Source organism: Myotis myotis, unplaced genomic scaffold (genome assembly GCF_014108235.1).
Source record: "Myotis myotis isolate mMyoMyo1 unplaced genomic scaffold, mMyoMyo1.p scaffold_m19_p_6, whole genome shotgun sequence".
In the NCBI taxonomy this organism is placed as follows: Eukaryota; Metazoa; Chordata; class Mammalia; order Chiroptera; family Vespertilionidae; genus Myotis; species Myotis myotis.
The window spans coordinates 54,003,891-54,028,509 of record NW_023416368.1 but is presented as its reverse complement, the minus strand read 5'-3'; the positions used below and the strand labels follow the sequence as shown (position 1 = coordinate 54,028,509).

General features: G+C 41.5%; 1 protein-coding gene across 4 annotated transcripts in view; it reads right to left on the bottom strand.

Moving 5' to 3' along the window:
- Nucleotides 1–23,709, bottom strand: part of ARHGAP10 (Rho GTPase activating protein 10) — a 256,451-nt gene extending 232,742 nt beyond the window's left edge. The window contains exon 1 of one of the 4 annotated variants that reach the window (XR_004968109.1): nt 23,265–23,709. Coding sequence is in view for 2 of the 4 variants with exons in the window: in XM_036312231.1 (XP_036168124.1) it covers nt 23,265–23,418 (154 nt within the window). In the remaining 2 variants the exon portion in view is untranslated. The remainder of the gene's footprint in view (nt 1–23,264) is intronic. The other 3 variants (XM_036312231.1, XM_036312230.1, XM_036312234.1) reach the window with 3 other exon arrangements.
- Between the last annotated feature and the right edge of the window lie 910 nt (nt 23,710–24,619).

Genomic DNA, 24,619 nt, shown 5'->3' with positions numbered 1-24,619 from the left:
TAGGCCTGTCTTCATGCTCCCAAGATTTGTCAACTCAACTGAGCCAAAACAACGTTCTAACCAGACTTTAGCCACTTTCACCTCCTGAGTGTTATGACTTGACTATTTTCATCAGATGCAAAGTACTCAGCAGGGATGTACAAGAGGAGCTGGGATAGCAGCAGGTGGTACAAAGTTACAAAAGGCCTTTTCTGCCTGCCTAACATCAGGGTCTCAGGAACAGAACAGGAAACAAAGGCATTGGACTCTCACATCCTTATTGCTTCTTTACTGGTGTCACCCAACCTCTCGAGATTTGAAGGACTTCCAACATTCCAACATTCCAACAGCCAGACAGGCATTGCTCAGCAAGCATCAATCCAAGAGGGCCAGGCACTGTTGTAGACACTAGTGGGGGACTAACAACAAACTCTGCTCTTGAGGGGCTGAGAGTCTACTGGAAGCTGGAACGTGAGCAAGGTGAGGGGTATCAAACTTTTTATATATGTTCGTTCTTTATTAAAACCTAGCAGTGGATGAATAGAAGCCCCGACCTCCAAAATAATGTCATATCAACTTTGCTCAAGCCATTAATTTTTCTTCAACTTCAAATGAAGCATCAAGAGGAAAGACTCACTCATGTGAATGATTAAATAAAGGGTTGAGTCTTAATATTTTCTGTCATCCTGATGTAAATTTTCAACATACATGAATATGATGTGAACATCATGAAAATAAGCTCAAAAGGAAAAATATGATCACCATTTAAATACTATTTCCTCCTTTACTTGTTCATTAATATTACAAATAAGAAAAATGTCAGAAAGAAAAATGACTTCCTGCCCAGCCTGTTTCAGTGGTTGAGAGTCAACCCATGAACAAGAAGGTCACAGTTGGATTTCAGTCAGGGCACATGTCTGGGTTGCAGACTCCATCCCCAGTAGGGGGCATGCAGGAGGCAACCGATGGAATGATTCTCTCTCATCATTGATGTTTCTATCTCCTTTTCCTCTCCCTTCCTCTCTCTGAAATCAATGAAAACATGTTTTTCAAAAACGACTTCCATATAAGCGCAACACTACAAATGAGCTTCATGGAACCAAGAAGCAAAACAAGCAGATACCTACGTGGAGGCAGAGGCGTGTTTTCTCATCTAGAGTAAGAGGGTTGGGCAATCCTTTCAGCTCCAATGGCAGGAGGCAGGAGACCAGGACTCTCTACTCTGGCTTTCTACACGGAAACTGCAGTTTACTAAATTTAGTAATTATCATATAAACTCTGAAATATTTTTAAATAAACTACAATGTCATCACAGACGTTGATGATATCTTCACTGAGAATGTCTATGACTTTGCCATTTGGCTTTGAACAAAATGCTTAAATGTGAATTACAAATTCCTAAGAGGTGAACCAAAAGAAAAATTGTTTCAGGGTAAATACATTCAGAATAACATCACCAAAAAGAATGAAAATACATCAAGAAAGAAAAGGAATAGCTATTATTTGTGAACAAAATAAGATGGCAATACAGTTTGGGGGCATGAGATAAGCAGCAAATTCAGCCAAAGTGCAAACTGGCAGCTGGGTTGGTTAGACATTGTCCCAATACACCAAGGATGCAGGTTTGATTCCTGGTCAGGGCACATACAAGATGGCAACCAATGAATACACAGATAAGTGAAGCAACAGACCAATGTTTCTCTCTTTCTCTCTCTCTCCCCACTTCCTCTCTCTTTAAAAATCAATCAATGAATAAATTATTTTTCAGGTTTTTTTATTTAAATTTTTTACTGTTGAAAGTGTTGCATATGTCTCCTTTTTCCCCCATTGACCTCTTCCTGCCTACTCCCACCCCACAGCCCATGCCCTCACCCTCCTACTGTCTGTGTCCATTGGTTATGCTTATATGCATGCATACCAGTCCTTTGGTTGATCTCTTACGCCCACTCCCATCTTCCCCGTGCCTTCCCTCTGAGGTTTGTCAGTCTGTTCGATGCTTCTCTGTCTCTGGATCTATTTTCGTTCATCAGTTTATGTTGTTCATTATATTCCACAAATGAGTGAGATCATATGATATTTATCTTTCTCCGACTGGCTTATTTCACTTAACATAATGCTCTCCAGCTCCATCCATGCTGTTGCAAATGGTAAGAGCTCTTTCTTTTTTTTACAGCAGCATAGCATTCCATTGTGTAGATCAGTGGTCCTCAAACTTTTTAAACAAGGGGCCAGTTCACTGTCCCTCAGACCGTTGGAGGGCCGGACTATAGTTTAATAAAAAAAACTATGAACAAATTCCTATGCACACTGCACATATCTTATTTTGAAGTAAAAAACAAAATGGGAACAAATACAATATTTGTATTTGCATGTGGCCCGTAGTTTGAGGACCCCTGGTGTAGATGTACCACCGTTTTTTAATCCACTCATCTGCTGATGGACACTTAGGCTGTTTCCAAATCTCTATTGTAAATTGTGCTGCTATGAACATAGGGGTGCATATATCCTTTCTGATTGGTGTTTCTTATTTCTTGGGATATATTCCTAAAAGTGGGATCACTGGGTCAAATGGGAGTTCTATTTTTAATTTTTTGAGGAAACTCCATACTGTCTTCCACAGTGGCTGCACCAGTCTGCATTCCCACCAGCAGTGTATAGGGTTCTTTTTTCTCCACATCCTCGCCATCGCTTGTTATTTATTGATTTGTTGATAATAGCGTTCTGACAGGCGTGAGATGGTACCTCATTGTCGTTTTGATTTGCACCTCTGGGATGATTAGTGATTTTGAGCATGTTTTCATATGTCTCTTGGCCTTCTGTATGCCCATTTATCAGAAGTGTCTATTTTTTTTTCTTTTTTTTTATTCCTTAAAGTATTACAAAGGGTATTACATATGTGTCCATTTTTCCCCCCGCCCTAGACAGTCCCCTAGCCTCCCCTATCCCCCAGTGTCTTATGTCCATTGGTTATGCTTATATGCATGCATACAAGTCCTTTGGTTGATCTCTTACCCCCCTACCTCCTGCCCCCCAACCCTCCCCGGCCTTCCCGCTGCAGTTTGACAATCTGTTTGAGGCAGCTCTGCCTCTGTATCTATTATTGTTCAAAAGTTTATAATGGTCTCTATTATCCATGAATGAGTGAGATCATGTGGTATTTTTCCTTCATTGACTGGCTTATTTCACTTAGCATAATGCTCTCCAGTTCCATCCATGTCGTTGCAAATGGTAAGAGTTCCTTCCTTTTTAGAGGAGCATAGTATTCCATCGTGTAGATGTACCACAGTTTTCTAATCCATTCATCTACTGATGGGCACTTAGGCTGTTTCCAGATCTTAGCTATGGTGAATTGTGCTGCTATGAACATAGGGGTGCATATATCCTTCTGATTGGTGTTTCTGGTTTCTTGGGATATATTCCTAGAAGTGGGATCACAGGGTCAAATGGGAGTTCCATTTTCAGTTTTTTGAGGAAACTCCATACTGTCTTCCATAGTGGCTGCACCAGTCTGCATTCCCACCAGCAGTGCACAAGTGTTCCTTTTTCTCCACATCCTCTCCAGCAAGAAGTGTCTATTTAATCCTTTGCCCATTTTTTGATTGGGTTGTTTATCTTCCTTTTGTTAAATTGTATGAGTTCCCTATAAATTTTGGAGATTAAACCCTTATTAGATGTAACATTGGCAAATATGTACTCCCATGCAGTGGGCTTTCTTGTTATTTTGTTGATGGTTTCTTTTGCTGTGTAAAAGCTTTTTATTTTGATGTAATCCCATTTGTTTATTTTCTCCTTAGTTTCCATAGTCTTAGAGATATGTTGGTAAAGATTTTGCTACAAGATATGTCTGATATTTTGCTGCCTATGGATTCTTCTAAGATTTTTATGGTTTCCCATCTTATGTTTAAGTCTTTTATCCATTTTGAGTTTATTTTTGTGTATGGTGTAAGTTGATAGTCCAATCTCATTCTTTTGCATGCATCTGTCCAATTTTCCCAACACCATTTACTGAACAGATTGTCTTGACTCCATTGTATGCTCTTGACTCCTCTGTCAAATATTAATTGAGCATACTAGCTTGGGTCAATTTCTGGGTTCTCTGTTCTGTTCCATTGGTCTATGTGTCTGTTCTTGTGCCAATACCAGGCAGTTTTGAGAACAGTGACTTTGTAATATAGCTTGACATCTGGTATTGTGATCCCTCCAACTTTGTTCTTCTTTCTCAGGATTGCTATAGCTATTCAGGAATAAATTATTTTAAAAAACAGTAAAGCATCCATTCCACAAAACAAAGGATTTCCTTTAAGGAGAGAAATTTTTGCCTATCAGTGATAAGTCAGGTACGCTGAAAATAGCATTAATATTGGTTGTCAGTACAGATAAAATCTATGCACCCTCGGGATCATTAACAATTCCATTACTTTTTAAATTCTGCTTTGATTTTGGCAAACAGCAATACTTTTTTACTTTTTGTAGAATAATATAACCCAGATCATCTGAAAATGACTTCCTTTCCTGTGACTTTTATATATATATATAATTATTTTTTTTATTGATTTCAGAGAGGAAGGGAAAGGGAGAGAGATAGAAACATCAATGATGAGAGAGAATCATTGACTGGCTACCTCCTGCACGCCCCCCGCTGGGGACCAAGCCTGCAACCCAGGCATGTGCCTTAACTGGAATAGAACCCGGGACCCTTCAGTCCTCAGGCCGACGCTCTATCCACTGAGCAAAACCAGCCAGGGATCCTGTGACTTTTCATAGCTTTTAGGAAGTTTCTATCACTTCTTGGAAAATTTAAAAATTCCCTAAAGTAAGCTTTACAGACATAAGCCTCCCTTTGCACCTTTACACAAGAAAATGTGGCAAATCAAGTTTGTGAAATACTTTAATAATGAAGGAGCATCTAGAACACTACAGACTTAAGAGAGAATATGTCACTGGCAGAGGCTACACAGCTTTCCAGGTGAGTGGCCTTGGGCAAGTAACAACCTATCTTACTCCAGGTTCCTAAGTTGCAAAATAGTATTTACTATAAAATAATAAGAGTAATTATAAGAGTAACTATCAAATAGGCTGTTGTATAAAAATTTTTTTAAAAAATACCTTTTACCTGCTACTGCTACTACAACCAACACCATTATTGTTATTACTTCTAGTAAACTTACGAATTCGTTTTCATACATCTCAGAAAATGTTTACCAATACCTAAACTTATTTGTAGATTATCAGGTCAATTAAAATAAAATCTAAGATTTCTAATTTAAGAGTAATCTACTCATTGCTCTTTTAAATTGAAGATATTTTATATGCACCTTCATTTAAACAAATTTATCATATAAAAATGGATATTAACATGCACACACAAAATAGTTGTGAGATGACAATTCACTTTAAAGGATTCAACACTGAGCCCTCTTGCATAATAAACAAAATTTACTTATATCTAAACTTTCATTAGATTAGTCACACACACACTTAATGAAAGCCAGAGAGCTCAGTGTTATTAATTCCATTCCATTCTATTCTAACTTTTCTTTCTAATATAAACTCTTTTGGGCATCCATTCATTAAACAGATGCCAAAATCTCACACCCTTCATTCTAAAGGTGGCCCTTCGACACCTTCCAATGGTCAAATGCACATTGATGCACTAGCTTCCACCATGAAACCAACTCCCTCTCCACGCCTCTCCATTCTGTTCTCACTGTCATATATTAAACTGAGGAAGCCCATTCACTGAAAACTATACTTTCACCTTTAAATAAAGCTCTAGGAAACTGAAAACTTCAAAGTCAAAAATTTGAAGGTCTTTACAAACTTGCTTCTTTGTTCTCTGGACAAAGAAGCACTTTTTAAAGCCTTTTTGTGCTGTGATTGTCAAGATAAATCAGACCTGCAGACACTCTAGTAGTCACTGCCAAAAGGCACTGAACCATCTCACAGCAAACAAAAAAACTGTTAACTGTGGTTACATGATATATCCTGTTTCTGGGTGTCTGACTGTTCATCAACAGGTTGCTTTGCATGGCATGCAAGCCTTCAGAGGATATCAATGAAGACACAGCAGTCAAAAAGATTTCAGAATTCACAGTGAATATTATTTAACCATCTCAATTCCCTAGACAATCAATGAAAATACTCCAAATAGGTCACTTACCTACTTTCAAAACCTTACTTAAGATAGTAGCCAGCATGCCCAATAAAATGTAGTAGGAAAATATTTCCAGAGACTAGCACACAATTTTAGAAGAATATAACTTCTTTGGACACCTTTTCAGGATGTTTACAGGATTTCTCAATTGATTTTAAAATTAAACCAGGAATATATAAAATTAGAAAGAATAAAACTGCTCTAAGTTCAATTTTCTTTAACCACCTCAATAAACACATTTGTATAAAATAGTACTTTCAAAATTACTTTTGTTTTAGCAAAGCTATAAATTTTTCCATAGATTAATTATCTCTATTTTTCTCACATGTAAATATTCTGCCATTTCCTTGAGGTTTATCACTATGCAATTTTAAAATAAATAACAAAATTTCAAATACTCTACTATATTTTCCAATTCAAGTTATATAGTTAACTGTGCATCGAGAAAGTCAAGCCTATAAAGTTTTCTAACAGAGAATAAGTATAGAATAAGTATAGAATACGTATAGAATAAGTATTGGGAAAGCCAATATATTGATTTCCATATCTTACATAGAGTAAAGCTTTCAAGTAAGTCTTCAAACTCATTCTTACAAAAAGAAAGCACTGTTATCGCAAAAAGAAAAAAATTATAAACAATGATCATCAGAAGAAACGCACACACACACACACACACACACACACATTTCTTTGTTTTAAAGGAAAAAGAATGGTTCAGTGGTTCAGCATCAACCCATGCCCCAAGAGGCATTTGGTTTGATTCCCGGTCAGGGCACATGCCCAGGTTTCAAGCACGATCCTCAGTAGTGGGCTTGCAGAAGGCAGTCAATTGATATTTCTCTCTCATCCATGTTTCTATCTCTCTCTCCCTCTCCCTTCCTCTCTAAAATCAATAAAAACATTTTTTTAAAGGAAAAAGAATGTAAAATTAATCTACTCTGTTGGATGAATTAAGTTTTTTTCAGGAATACTTTATTTCTCCAAAGATCAGTTTTTTTAAGCAATACTTTATTTCTCCAAACCTAAACAGGAGCACTGTTAGTGTCAGGAATTTAAATGAAGCCAGCAAATCACTATTTACTTAGGTATTTTCCTGGCCTACAACAAGTTAAAATGTTATAAATATTTACTATTTTAATCTAAGCTTTTTCCACAATGATCAATAAAGTGTCACGGTCACTCCATACTTCAGAGGTTAAATACTATAAGGCGCACACACTAGCCAACACCTATCAACAACCTTGACCTTGTATCCAGGCAAGTCACACAGACCACAGTCTTCATTTCCACCCTCCCATCTCTCCCACACTTCTCTATTCTGGTTAAAATTAATCAACTAAGCAATGGGAAAAAATAGAAGGCACACTTATTTTCACTTGCTATCTTCTCTTACATATGGACATCATCTTTTTTTTAATGTTCTCCACCTCTCTTCGTTATGAGCCTTTATATTCTGTTGAAGCAGATCACCACCTGCTGCCTGCTTCTTCATCCCAGTGGTTGGTGCATCACCAGGCTGGCTGAAGTACACCATCTGCCATGTCTCAGTGGTCCAGGCTGGCAACTGATCGAGCATTTAGTGAGGGCAACCAAATGTCCAGGTTTACTTGGGACAATCCCAGCTTATGCCTGTTGTCTTGGCATAATTTTACTCTGAAAAGTATCCTGATTTAGACTACATGATCTCCCTACCTCTAAAGCAGGGTTTCTCAACTTGAACACAATTAATACATTGAGCTGAATCATTCTTTGTTGTAGAGAGGCTGTCCTGAGCACTGCAGGGTGTTTAGCACACCGTTGGCCTCTACCCACGAGATGCCAGTAGCACCTCCCAATTATGACAAGCCAAAATGTCTTCAAAGGTGTCAAAATCATCTATTTGAGAACAACAGCTCTGAGAAAAAGGAGGCGCTCTTCTCTAGAATTCTCAGAACAAAAAAGAGATAAACCTTAAGCTATCGCCATCATGGGAAGAGTGCTATTCTGAGGGTCAAACCAATGGAGGGAAATGCCGAAAAAGACCTACTAACACTGTCTGAACCCTTGGGTTCCGGTGCATGTAAAGCAAGGCCCTCTCTTGTATTTCACTCATTGGAGCGAAAAATTCCCTTTTTTGCTTCAATTAGTTTTCATTGGGTTTCTCTCACTTGTAACTGAAGGAAATGAATGAGTATATATAGTTTGTTTTATGCCAAAAATTTGACCAAGAAAAAAAAAAAGTGTTCAAGTTAATTTTAAACCCTGTCCTATGCTTTTCACAAAAATGGGCCATCAACTCTAGCTCCAGGGTCAAAAGCAATGAACTCCTCTACTGCAGTCCCAGAATCCCTCCCTTTGAAGAACCTGAAAACCTCCACATTGCATCTCCAGGAAGGCACACTGCATGCCTGCAGTCAGTGCATCCAGATGGAAAGGGAAGAGAAGGGGCATCTACATACCACTGCACTTGTAAAGTTACATCTTTCTTTCTTTTTTAATATATTTTATTGACTTTTTACAGAGAGGAAGGGAGAGGGCTAGAGAGCTAGAAACATCGATGAGAGAGAAACACTGATCAGCCACCTCCTGCACACTCCCTACTGGGAAACCAAGGTACATGCCCTTGATCAGAATTGAACCCGCGACCCTTGAGTCCACAGGCCGACGCTCTAAGCCAAACCAGTTAGGGCTAGAGTTACATCTTTCTTAAGAATTTCTTTCCTCTAGCAATCACTTCTTAAACTAGTTAGAACCTATTCAGTTAGCTAAAAGGGGGAAGAAAAGCTCTTTCTAGATCACAGAATATTATTGCATTTTTAACTCTTCTAGGTTCCATTCCCTCCTTTTCTCTCAGACAAAAAGGCAGAAATTTTGAAGTCCTAGACTCTTCCCAGATGTTGCCAGAAGCATTTTCTTCTCTATGGAATACAAAGAGAACCAGCACGATTCCACGAAGATAAGACACGAAAATCAGCAGTGTCTTTCGGTGAAAAAGAAAACAAAACAAAACATGTTTTTGTTTAACACATTTTTTAAAACAAAGAATAAGGAATATTTTAATGAAGTACTCAACTTTAAGTGCCAGCAGAATAAAGTCTGAAATAAAAGTTTTTCTTGGTGCTTTGAGGGTTTGTTTATCCAGACATTTTACTCCATTTTTTCCCCTTCTCTCATTACTTCTTCTTAATAGTTAAACATCTATATTCCATCCCATGCAGTTCAAACTGACTATGATACAACTCTTCCAAGTCACATATTCACTAACCAGATAAAGAATGTGTTGGGGGAGAAATTAAAACAATTAATTACTGAAAACTATCTTGCCACTAAAAAGCATCAGTTAATCATTGGCTCAATGTCCTGAAACAAATCTGCAAATCTTCCTGGGTATACACCCATCATTTCCACCCCTTCTGTTATTTAAATAGATGAAGGGGGTTTTCCCCCATCCCCTGGAATCTGAATCGCATCTTCTTCTCTATTCAGAACCACTTTCTACTCTGGAATATTCCCTGAATTGTCACTCTCCTCTCTATTGGATACTTGCTTCTGCTTGTTCAAATCTCACCCATTAACCAATGACTTGGGAGATCTAGCTGTACCAGAGGCTCATGTCTTTTCCTTGCACTGTCTTCTCAACCCTCTGACACTGGGTTCCACTCCCTGCTGTGCCATAAACTACTCTCCCAGCTATTACCAAGGACACTGTCTTGCTAATGCAGCCGTGGGCAAACTAAGGCCGCGGGCGATCCGGCCCTTTGAAATGAATAAAACTAAAAAAAAAAAAAAAAAAAAGACCGTACCCTTTTATGTAATGATGTTTACTTTGAATTTATATTAGTTCACACAAACACTCCATCCATGCTTTTGTTCCGGCCCTCCGGTCCAGTTTAAGAACCCATTGTGGCCCTCGAGTCAAAAAGTTTGCCCACCCCTGTCTAATGCAATGTCACCTGGACTCATCATACTTGACCTCTGTAGCTTCCTTGTCTGCTTCCTCCTACTTCCAAACATTCTTTCTCCTTGGCTTGTGCAACCCCCTCCCCGGATTCCACCTCTCTGTCAATGGCTACTGCTCTTAAACATCCTTCTCAAGTTCTTCTACACCCTCCTTAAAAGCTGGTGTTCCTCAGGACTCGCCCTGAGCCACTCTGCCTTCTCTTACATTCTCTCTCTGGGCAGGTTTGCCATCCAGTTACATGGTGTCAGTTCCTACTTATATGCTGTGTCCCAGGAATCTTCTAATTTCTCCAGCTCTGTTCCCTGTTCCTGACACACTCATAAAACAAACACGCTACTGAATATGTCCACTGGATATCTCAAAAGCACCTCATTCTCAACATATTCAAAACCCAAAATGTATCCTCTCTCCCAGAAAACCTATTCTTCTGGCTGGACTGCCTCAGTCGACACTCAGCAGCCTGAGGCAGGGATTGAAGAATCATCTAGGCCCCCATACCCAACCACCTGCCAGAGCCTGCAGCCCCTCAATCCTGACTCCTCAAGTACCCGCCTCTCCTGCCACCAAAGTCTGGCCTAGGTGACTGACCTCCAGTCCTGCTTTCCTCAAATCCATTCTCACAACTGCAGCTTGAGGAAACTTTTCTAAAATATCATTCAAATGATGCCAATCTCCTGCTCAAAATGTTTCAATCACTTCCTGCTGTCCTCAGAATGAAGTCTAAAGTCTTTAACTTGCTTCCCCAAGCCCTTCCCAGCGCTGCCCCCACCCTCTCTGTAGCAGGGTCCTTCCTGCTCTGCACTGGCTCCCTGCCCCACTCCCCAGCCCACCTGAGCTGTTCTTCCAGCCACAGCTCATGCTCCCTCTGGCCTCCTGGCCCCATGTCACTGTGCTTGGAGAATTCTTCTGTACCCTCAGCATGAAACGCTCCTAAGACTTCCTTTTGGTTTCAGCTTAGAAGTTACTACTTCCTTGAAGTCTTCTTTGAACCCCTAATGTAGTTAGTCCTGTTAACTATGGCCAACATCCCACTCTTAACTCCACAATGTGAACATCATTTACTTGTTTAACTGACCTTCTGTCTCTACAATTCAAATTCTAACTTCTGCCAAGACACAGGATCTCATCGCACTGTTAAACCTCTAGCAACTAGTCCACAATAGGTGGAATTCAATGACCTGGGAATGACACGTCTCCCCGTTGTTATAAATGGCATTACAATACTGATGACAGAACAGATTTTTAACTTGGTTTCTACACTTCGCAAACACATATAGGGTTCACACTATTTTCCAAGTGCTCTCCAAATAATTAACAATTTAATGCTAGCCAACATTTAGGGAGATAAAATTAGTACCCACATTTTACAGAAGAGGAAATCAGGGCACAGAGAAATTAAGTAAGTTACCCAAGGTCTCATAGTATGTACATTTGACTTCAAAGGCCATGGTCTTTAACATCTTTGCTGTGTTCCCTTTGACTGCACTTCACAAAAGAAAAACAATACTGTGTGTCAGAATGGCAGAAGTACTATCTGCCAGATTCTCAAATAAAAGTAATGGCATGTCAGTAACACTCCACCCCCTTGTACTTTTTTTGGCTTTGTCCCCATCAAGCAAAGATCTTCAGTAATATGCTGGACTACAACACACTATTACAGATGTTTTATCCTATTTAATAAATGAAAGGCCTATATTCAGCCCTGTGCTTCAAAATAATTGTTAGCTCAAAAGGGAAAAAGAATGTGTTCACAGACTATTTCTACTGTCACTAGTAGTAAAGCTATAACTGTGTTCCAGTTCAACAAAGGAAGTCAGAAAAGCATTCAAACGAAGAAGAAAGAAGCAGCTCCTCCCCCTCTGCCTCCCGTTCCTCCCATGGGCCAAGCATAGTTCTAAGATCTTTGAATATATAGCATGAAGAATAAATAACACACCCCATGCGGTATCTTACTATCTCCATTTTACTAATAAAGGCACTGAGGGTTTAAGCAACTTGCTCAAGGTCTACTACTGCTATTAAGTAGCAGAGCCAACTTTATAGTCAGAGATAAAGACATCCGTTTTTGTTTGTGTTTTTAGAGTATGAAGCATCCTGTATTCAGACCTGAGGTGACAGTACTCTGGCCAAACTGACTTCCTCAGCCACACGCCTCACCATAATTCACGGCTGGATGGTGCTGGAAGGCAGACAGTGCCCGTGGGTGAACAAGTCAACAAGGAAGGAGAAATCACACTCAGCACTGAAATATTAAGTGGCACAGAATTAACATCTTCCTCAGGAAACATGGGGAGGAAATTCAAGTTCAACCTGGGAAGCAGGCGTAGCAGTGGTAGCAATGCAGATGTCATTCCCGTGGACCTTGAAGCTTAGAAAGATGTCTGCCCTAAGAATGTAAAGCATCAGGAGTTTTTTCAGTGTGTTTGTTTGTCTGTTTGTTTAAAGAGGAGGATGTCAAGGCCCTCTCATTACAAAAGCATCCCCTTGGCTAGTCTATAAATTATGCTCCTATATTAGGATAATCAAGTAAAGCAGGCTGTGGTTCCTGTTTGCTTTGAGGCCTATCGCTAAATGCCAACCAATCCCTGCCTAAAAATCACGTTCATCTGACCTAACTAGACTGACAGTGCTTAATGCGCAATTTGTTTATGAATACAAACATCTTTTTTTCTCTACCTACTATTATTGGAAGACTAGTTTCAATAAAGCAAAAAGGCTTTTTAAAGGTTTTTTTGTTCTTGAGTCAGACCAATTATTTCTTACAGTCCTGAAATTTACCCTCACTTGCCCTGATGATCAATGCTAAGCTTATAACTCAAAATATAAAGAAATTTTCCTAAATGTCTTCAAAATTCAGATTGTTGTCAAAGCTAGTGTTTGAAATTTTATAAAATTAATTACAATAAGGCTTTCATACTGAGTAAATTCTCCAAATATATTGTTTCACAATCAAAAAAATGCATGAAATATAAGGTACATCATTGAACTCACGTTATTTACAGAACATCAATCAACAAAATCTTTTTAAATGCCACTTGTAGGAAAAAAGAGTTTTACCTAAATTAAACAGAGCCACATGCAGCCGCATGGATAAATCACACAATTATGATGTTGAGGGGAAAAAGAAGTTGCAGAACACATAGCATGAAACCACTATATAAAGTCTTAAAACATAACACATACTATTCTTTAGGAATGTGTTCAGATGAATTAAAATGCCTGAGAACAGTAAACACCAAATTTGAGGTAGTTGTTACTGGAGAAGTTTTTATTTCTTAAATTGAGAGGCAAATACAGAGATGTTTATAATGAGTTTCTTAATATCTTTTCATATTACTAAAATATCTCACAAACTTTTAAAGGAAAAAAGCCTAATACTAAAGTATGAGAACAAAATTAAAATTTACTAAGGTGTAAGATGCATACTGAGGAGGAAAGGAGGGTCTAAAGAAGGGCAGAGGTGGATGTAAGAGAGAGACTGAGGGGAAGGAAGTTCTTTGTTGTTGTTGTTGTTTTTTTAAGTGAGCAGTTCGAAACCGACCCAGTCCCTGATGTCTATACTATACAAGTTAGCCAACAGTTTTATTTACAATAATCATCTCAGGGTGCCTTAAAATTCATATTTTAAATCATGGTCATTGTGCTGAGCATATTATAAGAACAGTCTCCTAACTAGATCATGAAATGTACACACATTCCTGATAACCAGGATTTATCATCTTAACTTCCCCTAACAGAAGACCACAGTTACACCCCTTTATGGAGACAACTTATAATTGTGGTTAAGGGTTTTGGAGTCAGACAAATGTGGGTTCACATTCCAGCTCCACCACTGACAAATTCAGTGATCTGAACAAGCTATTAACATTTCTAATTTCTATATCTTAATCTCCAAAATGGGGTAAATAATAACATACTTCACTAAGTCTTCATGCTAAATAATATAATGCCTTCCCTGAATTTAACACAAAGTAAAGCAAATAGTAAATGCTTAATAAAAGTTAGCTACTGTTATTACAATTATTTAAATTAAATACACCTTAAATAATATAAAACCCTCTTCAGATGCAGTTTGGAATCACCTATTTGTCTCTGGAATGGAATTTCACTGACAGGAAACTAGTAAAACAACCAAGACACCCTTAATCAGATTTATAATCTAGAAATGTCTAAACACTCTTCTACAAATCCTGAGATAAAGCCAACTTTTCTTTAAACAAGACGTATAAAATCAAAGGCAATTCTAGACAATACAGAATCTCAAACAAATTTTTGAAAGTTATGTTTCTAACATCAAACTGAAACAGCAACGAAAGACACCATATATTATTAACTGTGGTCAAATGTAAACAGTTTACTTAATCCTGCCACATGCAGTCAGCAATCTCTTAAAGCATGATTTATAGCAACTTGCAGGCTACACAATATTTTTTATTTTTTGTTATTTTTGCCTCTCTTTTGATGCCAAAATAAAAAAAAAAAAAAAAATCATACGGTGATATGAGGCTATTAGAGTCACAGAGGGTCAAACCTTTAGGAAATTTGTCCCGGGGACTTTAATGATTCTTTTGTAGAGAACAGGATTACCTAATAGCTCTTCAGAATAACCACCCCTGTTACCGATGTCTCTGGGTGCCTTCTTTTTCTCATTGTGAATTTCCCATAGCAAGCACAAGCACTGTCCATTAATTTGTTCGGGTTTCCTGCATGTTAAACACTAAAGTTAATACCCTCCAAAAGTATCACTGTAATGGTTAAGCCTCTGAAGGCTCCCGTCATTGATGGTGTCATCTGAAGATCTTGAGCAGAGCTCTCTTGATCATCTCCACTCTTCCTCATCATCCCCTGGAAGAGAGGAGATGACCAAGCTGCTGCTGCTAATTGGGTGAGTCTCTGCTGCAGGCAGCCCATTAGATTGACAACAGCCTTAGTGACACCTTCTATTTCATCTTCAAATCTTTGTGAATCAGAAATTATTTCTGGGAACTATTTTTTCCAAAATGCCACTTAGCTCTGGTCTGTCAACTTAACCTTCAAGATTTTCCAGCATCCTGAACTACATTCAAACCTTGGAAGCTTTTCCATAGTTTGACAAGTTTGTCTATCTTCTTGGTCACCGGTAAGGATGATTTGGACAAATGTACTCTTAGGGTAAATAAGCACTAAAAGGTTAAATACTAGTCTCTGGGCCACAGCAGTGATTCCTCAAGCAAGAAAGGAGCCTCGATATTAAAACACATACAACAATTTAGAGATAATGCATCACAATGGTTAACATTTGAGTACTTATTCTAAATACTTTACACATATTAACTCATTTAACCCTTTATGGTAGAAAGAATTATAATCTCTGTTTTACAGATGACAACATCGATACTGAAAAGCTAAACACCCTGACCACAGTCCCATTGTTAGTGAGTGGTTGAGCTATGCTATGGACCCAGACACACTAATACCTCAGTCTATGATCTTAATCTTCTATATCATTCTGTCTCATCAGCTTTTTTAAAAATTAAACATGCCCTGGCCGGTATATGGTTAAGTGGTTGGAGTGTCGGCCCTTGGACAAAAGGGTCTCGGGTTCCATTGCCAGTCAAGGGCGGGTACCTGGATTGCAGGTTACATCCTGGCCCTGGTCAGGGAGCATGTGGGAGGCAACCAATCCATGTGTCTCTTTCACATCAATGTTTTTTTTCTCTCCTCTCTCTCCCCCCGCCCCCCGCCCCCTTCCCACTCTCTCTTTAAAAAATGGCTCCATTGGCCTTACCTGATTTGGCTTAGTGGACAGAGTGTCAGCCTGCAAACTGAAGGGTCCTGGGTTTGATTCCAATCAAGGGCACATGCCTGGATTACAGGCTCCATCCCCAGTAGGGGGCGTACAGGAGGCAGCTGGTCAATGATTCTCTCTCATCATTGATGTTTCTATCTCTTTCTCCCTCTCCCTTCCTCTCTGAAATAAACAAGAATATATATTTTTTTAAATGGCTCCATTGGTTGGTCACTGTCCTGTGCATGGAAAGGTTGCTGGTTCAATTCCCAGCCAGAGCTCATGCTGGGATTTCAGGTTCGATCCCCAGTAGCGGCATGCAGGAGGCAGCTAATCAATGTTTCACTCTCACATCAATGTGTCTCGCTCTCTCTCTCTCTCCCTTCCTCTCTCTCTATAAATCAATAAAAATACTTATTTTTTTAAAAGGGAAAAAAAGATTAAGCACAAAAATATCCTCCTCTTCTGAAAGTCAACGATGCTCTCTAGTCTCCCTCACACACCCCGCAAAAGAAAACTAAGCAAAAAGAAGGTGGTGGGCCCTAACCGGTTTGGCTCAGTGGATAGAGTGTCGGCCTGCGGACTCAAGGGTCCCAGGTTCGATTCCGGTCAAAGGCATGTACCTTGGTTGCGGGCACATCCCCAGTGGGAGGTGTGCAGGAGGCGGCTGATCGATGTTTCTCTCTCGTCGATGTTTCTAACTCTCTATCTCTCTCCCTTCCTCTCTGTAATAAATCAATAAAATATATTTTTAAAAAAAAGAAGGTGGTGGAAGAAACTCGAGCAGTTGAGAGGAAAGGGAAAAGGCAATGTATCAGAGAGATCCAGAGGACATCAGCTAACTGACCAGTAAACTGACCAGTAAAAAATCTAAATAAGCACGGCCCCAGCTACTGGAGGGCTCTAAATGAGAACTACTCTAAATGGAATCAGGGACCACCTGCGTGTATCAAGTAAAGCCTGCCTGGGTCCACCGCCCAGCCTCAGTTTGATAGCAATTATTTTTACAGCAAGTCTACATTCATGTACAAGACCGGTCCCCTGTAGTAAAGCCCCAAGGGAGAGTCTCAGACTTATCCCAGGTGATGGATGCCCTGAAGTGTGGAGGGAAGGTGGTAGCGGGGGAGGGGGGTTGTCCGTGTGATTTCTTGGGGCAAAGAATATATATGAATATCCTTTCCCATTTAGAGAAAACTTATATATTTAAATAGCATTTTATTTCTATACCTCTCTAAATTCTACTTAATAGGAGCAGCAGTGCAAAATTTCCAATTATACCACTCCATCAAAATTAGGGTGCTAAACAATTTACAATAGCTAAGATTTGGAAACAGCCTAAGTGCCCATCAGCAGATAAATGGACTAAAAACCTGTGGTACCTCTACACAACGGAATAGTACACTGCTGTAAAAAGAAGGAATTCTAATCATTTGCAACAGCATGAATGGACCTGAAGAACATTATGCTAAGCAAAATAAGCCAGTTGGGGAAATATAAATATCACATGATCTCACTCATTTGTGGAATATAATGAACAACATTAACTGATGAACAAAAATAGATCCAGAGTCATGGAAGCTTCAAACAGACTGTCAAACCTCAGAGGGAAGGCAGGGGAGGGTGGGGGGGTAAGAGATCAACCAGAGGACTTGTATGCATGCATATAAGCATAACCCATGGACACAGACAGTAGGGGGGTGAGGGCATGTGCTGGGGGGTGGAGTGGCCGGGGAGAGGTCAATGGGGAAAAAAGGAGACATATGTAACACTTTAAACAATAAAGAATTTAAATAATAAAGAAATTAGGGTGCTAAGTAGCAGAAAACCCTACTGAAACTGGCTTACGCCATTCAACAAGATATCCATAGGTGGGCTTCCAGCACAGACAATTCATGGCTCCCACAGTGGCATCAAAAATCAGACTCAGTTACCTCTCTGCTCCACAGTCCTTGCTTTGGCTTCACTCACAGTTCCAGGATGGTGGCAGAGGCTTTAGACAACACAACCAGACACCACAGAAAAGTGAAGAGCCCTTTTTATGAGACCCCTCACACAAAAGGAAATCTTTCCTGAAGTCTCCAGCAGACTTTCCACCATGTCTCACTGGCCACAACTGAGCTACTTCCTCACCTTCAAACCAGTTACTGGCCTAGAAAGTAGGTTTACCACAACTGAGTTAGAGTTCAGTGATTCTCAACCTCGACTGCACATCTTTTTTACAGTTTCCCACGTGATTCTAAAGGTCAGCCATGATTGAGAACCACTGAGTTAGACTAATCAGAATTAGCCCTAATCACTTTCCCCTGAGTCATTTGGGGAACGGTATAGACCCCTGCACAAAATTTGGATTGTCAGAGAGAGAAAAAATGTTGGCTGGGCAAACAACAGAATCTACACAACCACTTAACATCTGTGTTTTCAATGCACTTCCACACCATTTTAGTCAATCCTTAAGGCTTTCTGCAGCAGTCCCATTTTACAAACGAGGAAACTGAGTTTACGAAGTGAAATTCTTTTAAGTCTTCCAAATTTCCCTATGTTTCGATGCAACAGCACCTTAAGAAACTTCTCCAAAAGGAATCAGCACATGAACCATTTCTCGGAAACAATAAACAGAAAAACAGCAAAAGGGAATTTTTATGTTGTCCTGAGGAAAACAGGGTCAAAATCATTAAAATAGCAAAGCCTAAAAGAAGTACTAAAACCAAGACTTGGAAGACTTAAATTCTAGTCCTGGCTGCCACTAACATTCTTCCCATATCTGTGATAAGAGCAGACTCACATATGAGGGCCCCTCCAGCTTTTCTCCCGCCCCTCCGTGTTCTTTCTTTCTCTCTCTCCCTCTCTCTCTCTCTCTCTCTCTCTCTCTCTCTCTCTCTCTCACACACACACACACACACAGCCAGACAATCTAAGTTTACTAAAGAGCATTTTATATACCCATGTAAGTGCTTAATAACTGTAAGAATTATTTGTTTTAAAAATATGTATTTTGGGCCCTGGCCAGTAGGCTCAGTTGTTTGGAAAGTCATCCCATGCACTGAAGAGGTTGCAGTTAGAGTTCCAGTTAGGGCACATACTCAGGATGCGGGTTCCAATCCTGGTCAGGGCGAGTATGAGAGGCAATCAATCCATTGATGTTTCTATCTCCCATAGATTTTCTTTTTCTCTTTCCTTCTCTCTCTCTCTCTCTCTCTCTCTCTCTCTCTCTCTCTCTCTCTCTCTCTCTTCCTCTCTCTCTCACACACACATCAATAAATATGTATTTGCCTCCAGCACAAAATATATCCTCTCAAGAATGCCTAACATAAAATTTATGAAAAAAGCATATATGGCTTATGGTTGTTTCTGGAAAATATGCCACACATTTCTACAGATCACAAGTCTCTAAACTACACAGTTTAAACTGTATTGAAAGAGGACACAGGATGGGACAGGACAGGAAAGGAAAGGGGAAAAAAGGAAAGGGAACAAAAGGAAAGGGGGGGAAAAAAGGAAAGGAGTAGGGTGAAAAAATAAAGTACTAAAAACCGTTTAAACAAAGACTCCACTGAATTGAGTGAATGATCTCCACTCTACAACATAAGTCAAGGATCCTAGACTCTTGTCTCTGGAGCTCCTTCCTACCCTCACTGCTATCTCCATCCCACACAGATGTCACATACCATCTCTCAGCCATCTCTTTCCCACTATGTCCAGCTTCTGCTGAAAAATTTTCAGCCATTCTCCACAGGATATAAAGTCCCCATTCCCAACCTCGCTTTCATGGACCTCCATAATCTGAAACTGACCTTTCCATTCATCCCATTCTACTACCCAAAATGAAATCTCTATTCCAGCCAAACCGGTCTCCTCATCGTCCTCAGACACTGTTGGTATTCTGGTTTCTTCTCGGCTGTTTTCAATCTGACAAAGTGCTATTCCTTCCTTAAAACACCAATGAGTTCCCAAAGTCCCAGCAAACCTTCTCTACTCTAACCTACAACCAACTCTTGTTCCTGGCAAAGTCAGAATACTGACTTGTCACTGAATTGTTAACTTTTACCATGTGTGTCTGCGTATCTTTTGTTTCTTCAAGAACTTAGCACAATACAGAGAGGACATGTCCCCTAGATTGAACTTTATTCAACTCAAGGACAATGAACTCAATTACCTCTCTTTTATCTCAACTCCAATATTTGTAGGTGCTAAGTATTTTCTGATTGCTACATAACTGAACTCAGCAGTAAGCCTTCAGGTCCCACAGAACCCCCTCCAATATCTTTACACATTTGTGGAATATTCAAAGCATCAAGACATCACAATTACATAAACCTAACGATTATTTAGTGCCTGCAGGAGGCATCTTACAGGGCAATTAAAAACAGAAATCACTAAACACACAATTCTAAAAATGCACAAAATAATCCCTGTTTGCAAAAATAATGTAAACACCTTAAAATATAAGCAGTCTGCCCTAGTTGATTGTTAATTCTTGCTGTAGCTCTTCCCTCTGCCTCATGTCCTTCCTGGACTTCTTGACTCTCAGATGTTATGGAAAGGCACAACTAGTTAGGCAAATGATTGACCTAGGCTGCAATTTCAAATGAATTAATCAAGCAATTTCCAAACACTGCAGAACCTTACTAATGTCTCTTAGAAGTAGGACAAGAGAAACTGGACACAAAAGAATTAAAGTGACCTGCCCAACTGTCATGTAGCCAGGCCCTAACAGTGAAGGCGAATTAACTCAGATGTCCTGACTTAAGTCCAGTGCTCTTAATCTTCTAGAGCAGTGGTTCTCAACCTTGGCTGCACATTTAGAATCACCTGGGAATCTTTTTAAAATCCTGATTCCTGGGCCTCATCCTCCGGAAATTCTGTTTCTTTGTTATGGGGTGGGGCCACAACATTAGTAACAAAGAAACAGAATTTCCGGAGGATGAGGCCCAGGAATCAGGATTTTAAAAAGATTCCCAGGTGATTCTAATGTGCAGCCATGGTTGAGAACCACTGTTCTATAGGAACTAGAAGTTTAAGGAGCAAGCTGGGTAAAGGCAGTGTCTTCCTAACTTGACAAAAGCTTGTAAGCGAAAGCTGTGCTCTTATCTTCTGGGAAAGAATTTAAGTTAATTAAACATGGTAAGAAAAAGGATACTTTCTGGTTGCTCTCTTAAGCATGATTATAAACTATGTTTCCTATGGTAAAGGACGAGAATCAAAACGAATACAATACCAATTCACAAATTCACCAAAGTCTATATTCTGGGGAGGAAGGCTGACAGCTGCCCTCCCCCCACTTCCCAGATGCACTAGCTGCTGCTGGAACACACCAGGCATGTGTCCTGCTTGGCAGAAGAGCTAATATGCAATCACATAAATAGCTTTCTACCAGTGGCCAAACTGGCTTTGCCATCTGTCTCTCTGCACACCAAAGCCTCTCTCCTCAGCTCCCCAGCTCCTGAGGGAGCTGCTACAGTCAGTAAGGGAAGGTACACACCCCCAGCCAGGGACACTGGTTAACACCAGGCTTCACGATCACTGTGTGCCCTTCTCCTGGCCTCTGCCTTTCTACACTCACTCCTACATATTTTCAGTCCCTCCCTACTTCCCACCCATACCCAATGCCATGGATACTGGAGAGCCACCAACCAAATAAGCCCACTTAGTCACATCTCCCAAACAAAGTGATTCCCAATCCTCATTTTGCAACATCTAAGAGGTCACAGAACCAAAAGGGAACTTGGACATTATCCAAAGCAGCTTCCAAAATTACAAGGATGGCTTACTAAATTCTTCTCATTAAACCTTATTCCAACTTATTCATTAAATGGATATTTACTGTTCAGGCACTGTGCTGGGTTTAATCTTCCTTAATGAGAAGGAGAGGAGACAGTGACAGGGGTATTTTTCATAGAGGTGACGGCTATAAACACACAAGGGTCAAACTGCCAAGGCTGAAAATCACTGAATTGAGAAGCCAGGGAAGAGATAAAGACCCTAGCACAGATTTGCAAGACTGGATAACTGCCCCCACCTGTCTGCTGTATGAGCAGGTGTTTTTAAGACAGAACAGGGAGCGCTAGAGACATCCTCAGAACAGGCTATGAGTTACAGGTGTAGTCAGTCTGCCCAGCTTCTCACTGTAGTTCAGTGGTTCTCAACCTTCTGGCCCTTTAAATACAGTTCCTCATGTAACCCAACCATAAAATTATTTTCGTTGCTACTTCATAACTGTAATGTTGCTACTGTTATGAGTCGGCATGTAAATATCTGATATGCAGGATGGTCTTAGGCGACCCCTGTGAAAGGGTCGTTTGACCGCCAAAGGGGTCGCGACCCACAGGTTGAGAAGCACTGCTAATACCTCCCCATTAACAGCAGCATCACCAACTCAGTGTTCCAGCATGAATTTCGGCCCACCTTCCTCCTAGAAAGCCTCTTCTCAGATACTCAGACAGATATAAATACACATACACACAATTTCTTCTGTGGCCACTTCACTTCAAGTCTTCCAAGATAGAAAAAAGCCCCGCTAGTGTGGTTCTGTGGTTGAGCGAGGACCCATGAACCAGGAGGTCATGGTTGGATTCCCAGACAGCGCACATGCAGTGGTTGTGGGTCTGATTCCCAGTAGGAGGCGTGCAGGAGGCAGCCCATCAATGATTCTCTCTCATCGTTGATGTTTTTATCTCTCCCTCTCCCTTCCTCTCTCTGAAATCGAGCTATATACATATAATATATTTAAAAGATAGAGAGGAACCAGGGAGGAAAGCATCCAGCTTGACCGAGGTGGAATTCCCTATTTGCAAGCAGCGCTCCCTGGGATCAGAGGGCAGGCTGGCTGGCTGCTCACCCTTACAAGCCCATCAGTGCCCCTCTCCTCAGCGCAGGAGGGAAGGAATGCGCGGAAAGCAGCACAACGCCAGGTGGACTTTCTGGTTTAGCCCAGGGAAGGACCCGAGTCTGTCCCGGAAGATCAGAAATTGACAAAAGAAGGGTGCAATTCAACACCCACCAGGTTTTTCAAAGAACCCTTAGGGAAGTTCTTCTGAAAGATCACAAGACAAAACTAGTAAAACTGATGGTTTCTGTTTTGTAGGAGACGGTGAGCAGCTTTAGGGTGCATTGAAAATTTCTCTTGGGCAGTCCTGCGGGGAACGCAGACACCGAGGGACGCCCGTCTGCAGCAGGCGGGCTCCCGGACGAGTCTCTCACGCATGGCTCCTGGCCCTGGCTACCGAAGAGGGGTAGGAGCGGGAAAGGGAACTTGCGACCAGCTGCCTGGGAGCCAGGGAGAAAAGACCCCAGGCCCTCCCGGTCCGACTGAACCTCCAGTTCCTCCGGTCACTGGCCTCGGGCAGGGGACTGGCCGTCTCCCCCGGGGAGAGGCTCCTCCCGGCCCCGCCGCGCCGCAGCCCACGGGCGCCCGGGTCCCCGCTTACTTTTGGTCGCCGCGATGAGGTTCTTCCCGTCCTTGATGAGCTCTTTGATGAACTTGTTGGTCCTCTCGAGCTCCACTTCGTGGGCGCGGATCCTCTCCCGGAACCACGGACTGTCGAGGTAGCAGTCGCTGAATTCCAGGGGCTGCAGCCCCATGACTGCAGCGGTCCGCGCGAACCGCCGGCCAACGAGCCACCCGCCCGCCCGCGGCGCGCTACAGCCCGAGCCCGGCCTGGGGCCGCGGCCAGGTGCGGGGCCGCGCGGGCAGGAAGTCCCGGAGAAGCTAGCAGCCTGGGGCGCGTTGCGAGCACGGCGCGGACATGTCCCTCGGAGCCAAGCCTGGACGCAAGGACGACTGGGCGCCCCACTCCCCGCGGCCCCGCCGAAGCTCAAGTGCCCGCGGCCCCGCCCCGCGCGGCCCCCGCGCCGAACACCCTCCCCGAGGCGAGAGGCTGCCCCGCCCCGGGCGCCTCCCCGGCCCGCCCCGCTCGCCCCCTTGTTTTTCCCCCGCCTTCTTTCTTCCTCTCCTCCACTCCCTTCCCTTCCTTTCCCCGGACGCCTCTTCCTTCTCTTCCCCACGCGCAGTTGCCCCTCCTCTTCCTTCCGAGGCTCCCTGGCTCAGTTTATCCCGCGGCTCTCCTCCACCCCCGGGGCGCGTGCCTCTCCCCTTTTCTTCTGCTCCCCTTTTCAGGGTGACTCACTGTAGGCTCCCCGGAGCAGGAAACTGGACCGGGTCAAGGAAGGGGAATCTTAATACAGTCTCTAATCCTCCGCAGCCGGACGACATAATTCAGAGGTCTGGCATGCTAGGGGAAATGATTGACTCATTTCATTTATCCTGGACTGGGCCTCACCTGTAAATGAACGCCGGGCTCTCTTTTCTTATTCACGTTCTCCTCCACTTAACGTAAAATGCATGTCAAAGCTCCGCTTTACATTGACAGCCTTACCTAAAACAAATCAATTGTTCAGTATAGTAACTTTTAAAAATGACAATTTATTACCCAATTATTATGTGCCAGGCACATACTAGGAACATGATTTTACAAGTTCACAATACATGTTTACATACACAGTTTTACTAATGATGTTAATATCCACAAGAAACTTCAAAGTGATTGTTCCAAACGTTCAGTCTAGGAGCTGGGAAAGTAAGAATCTGTTGGGACAACATGTTGTAGGAGTGTGACCCTCAGGGCCAAGCTAAATAAGCCTCCTACTCAATAAGCTCTTTTGTTACAAAACATCATGGTGCTTAAGCCAAAGATAAACAGATAAACATTATAACTTTAATGTCCATCCTCCAGAGAGCTCAAAATGTTTTACAAATAACTTTTAGGTGTTGAAAACTTCAGTC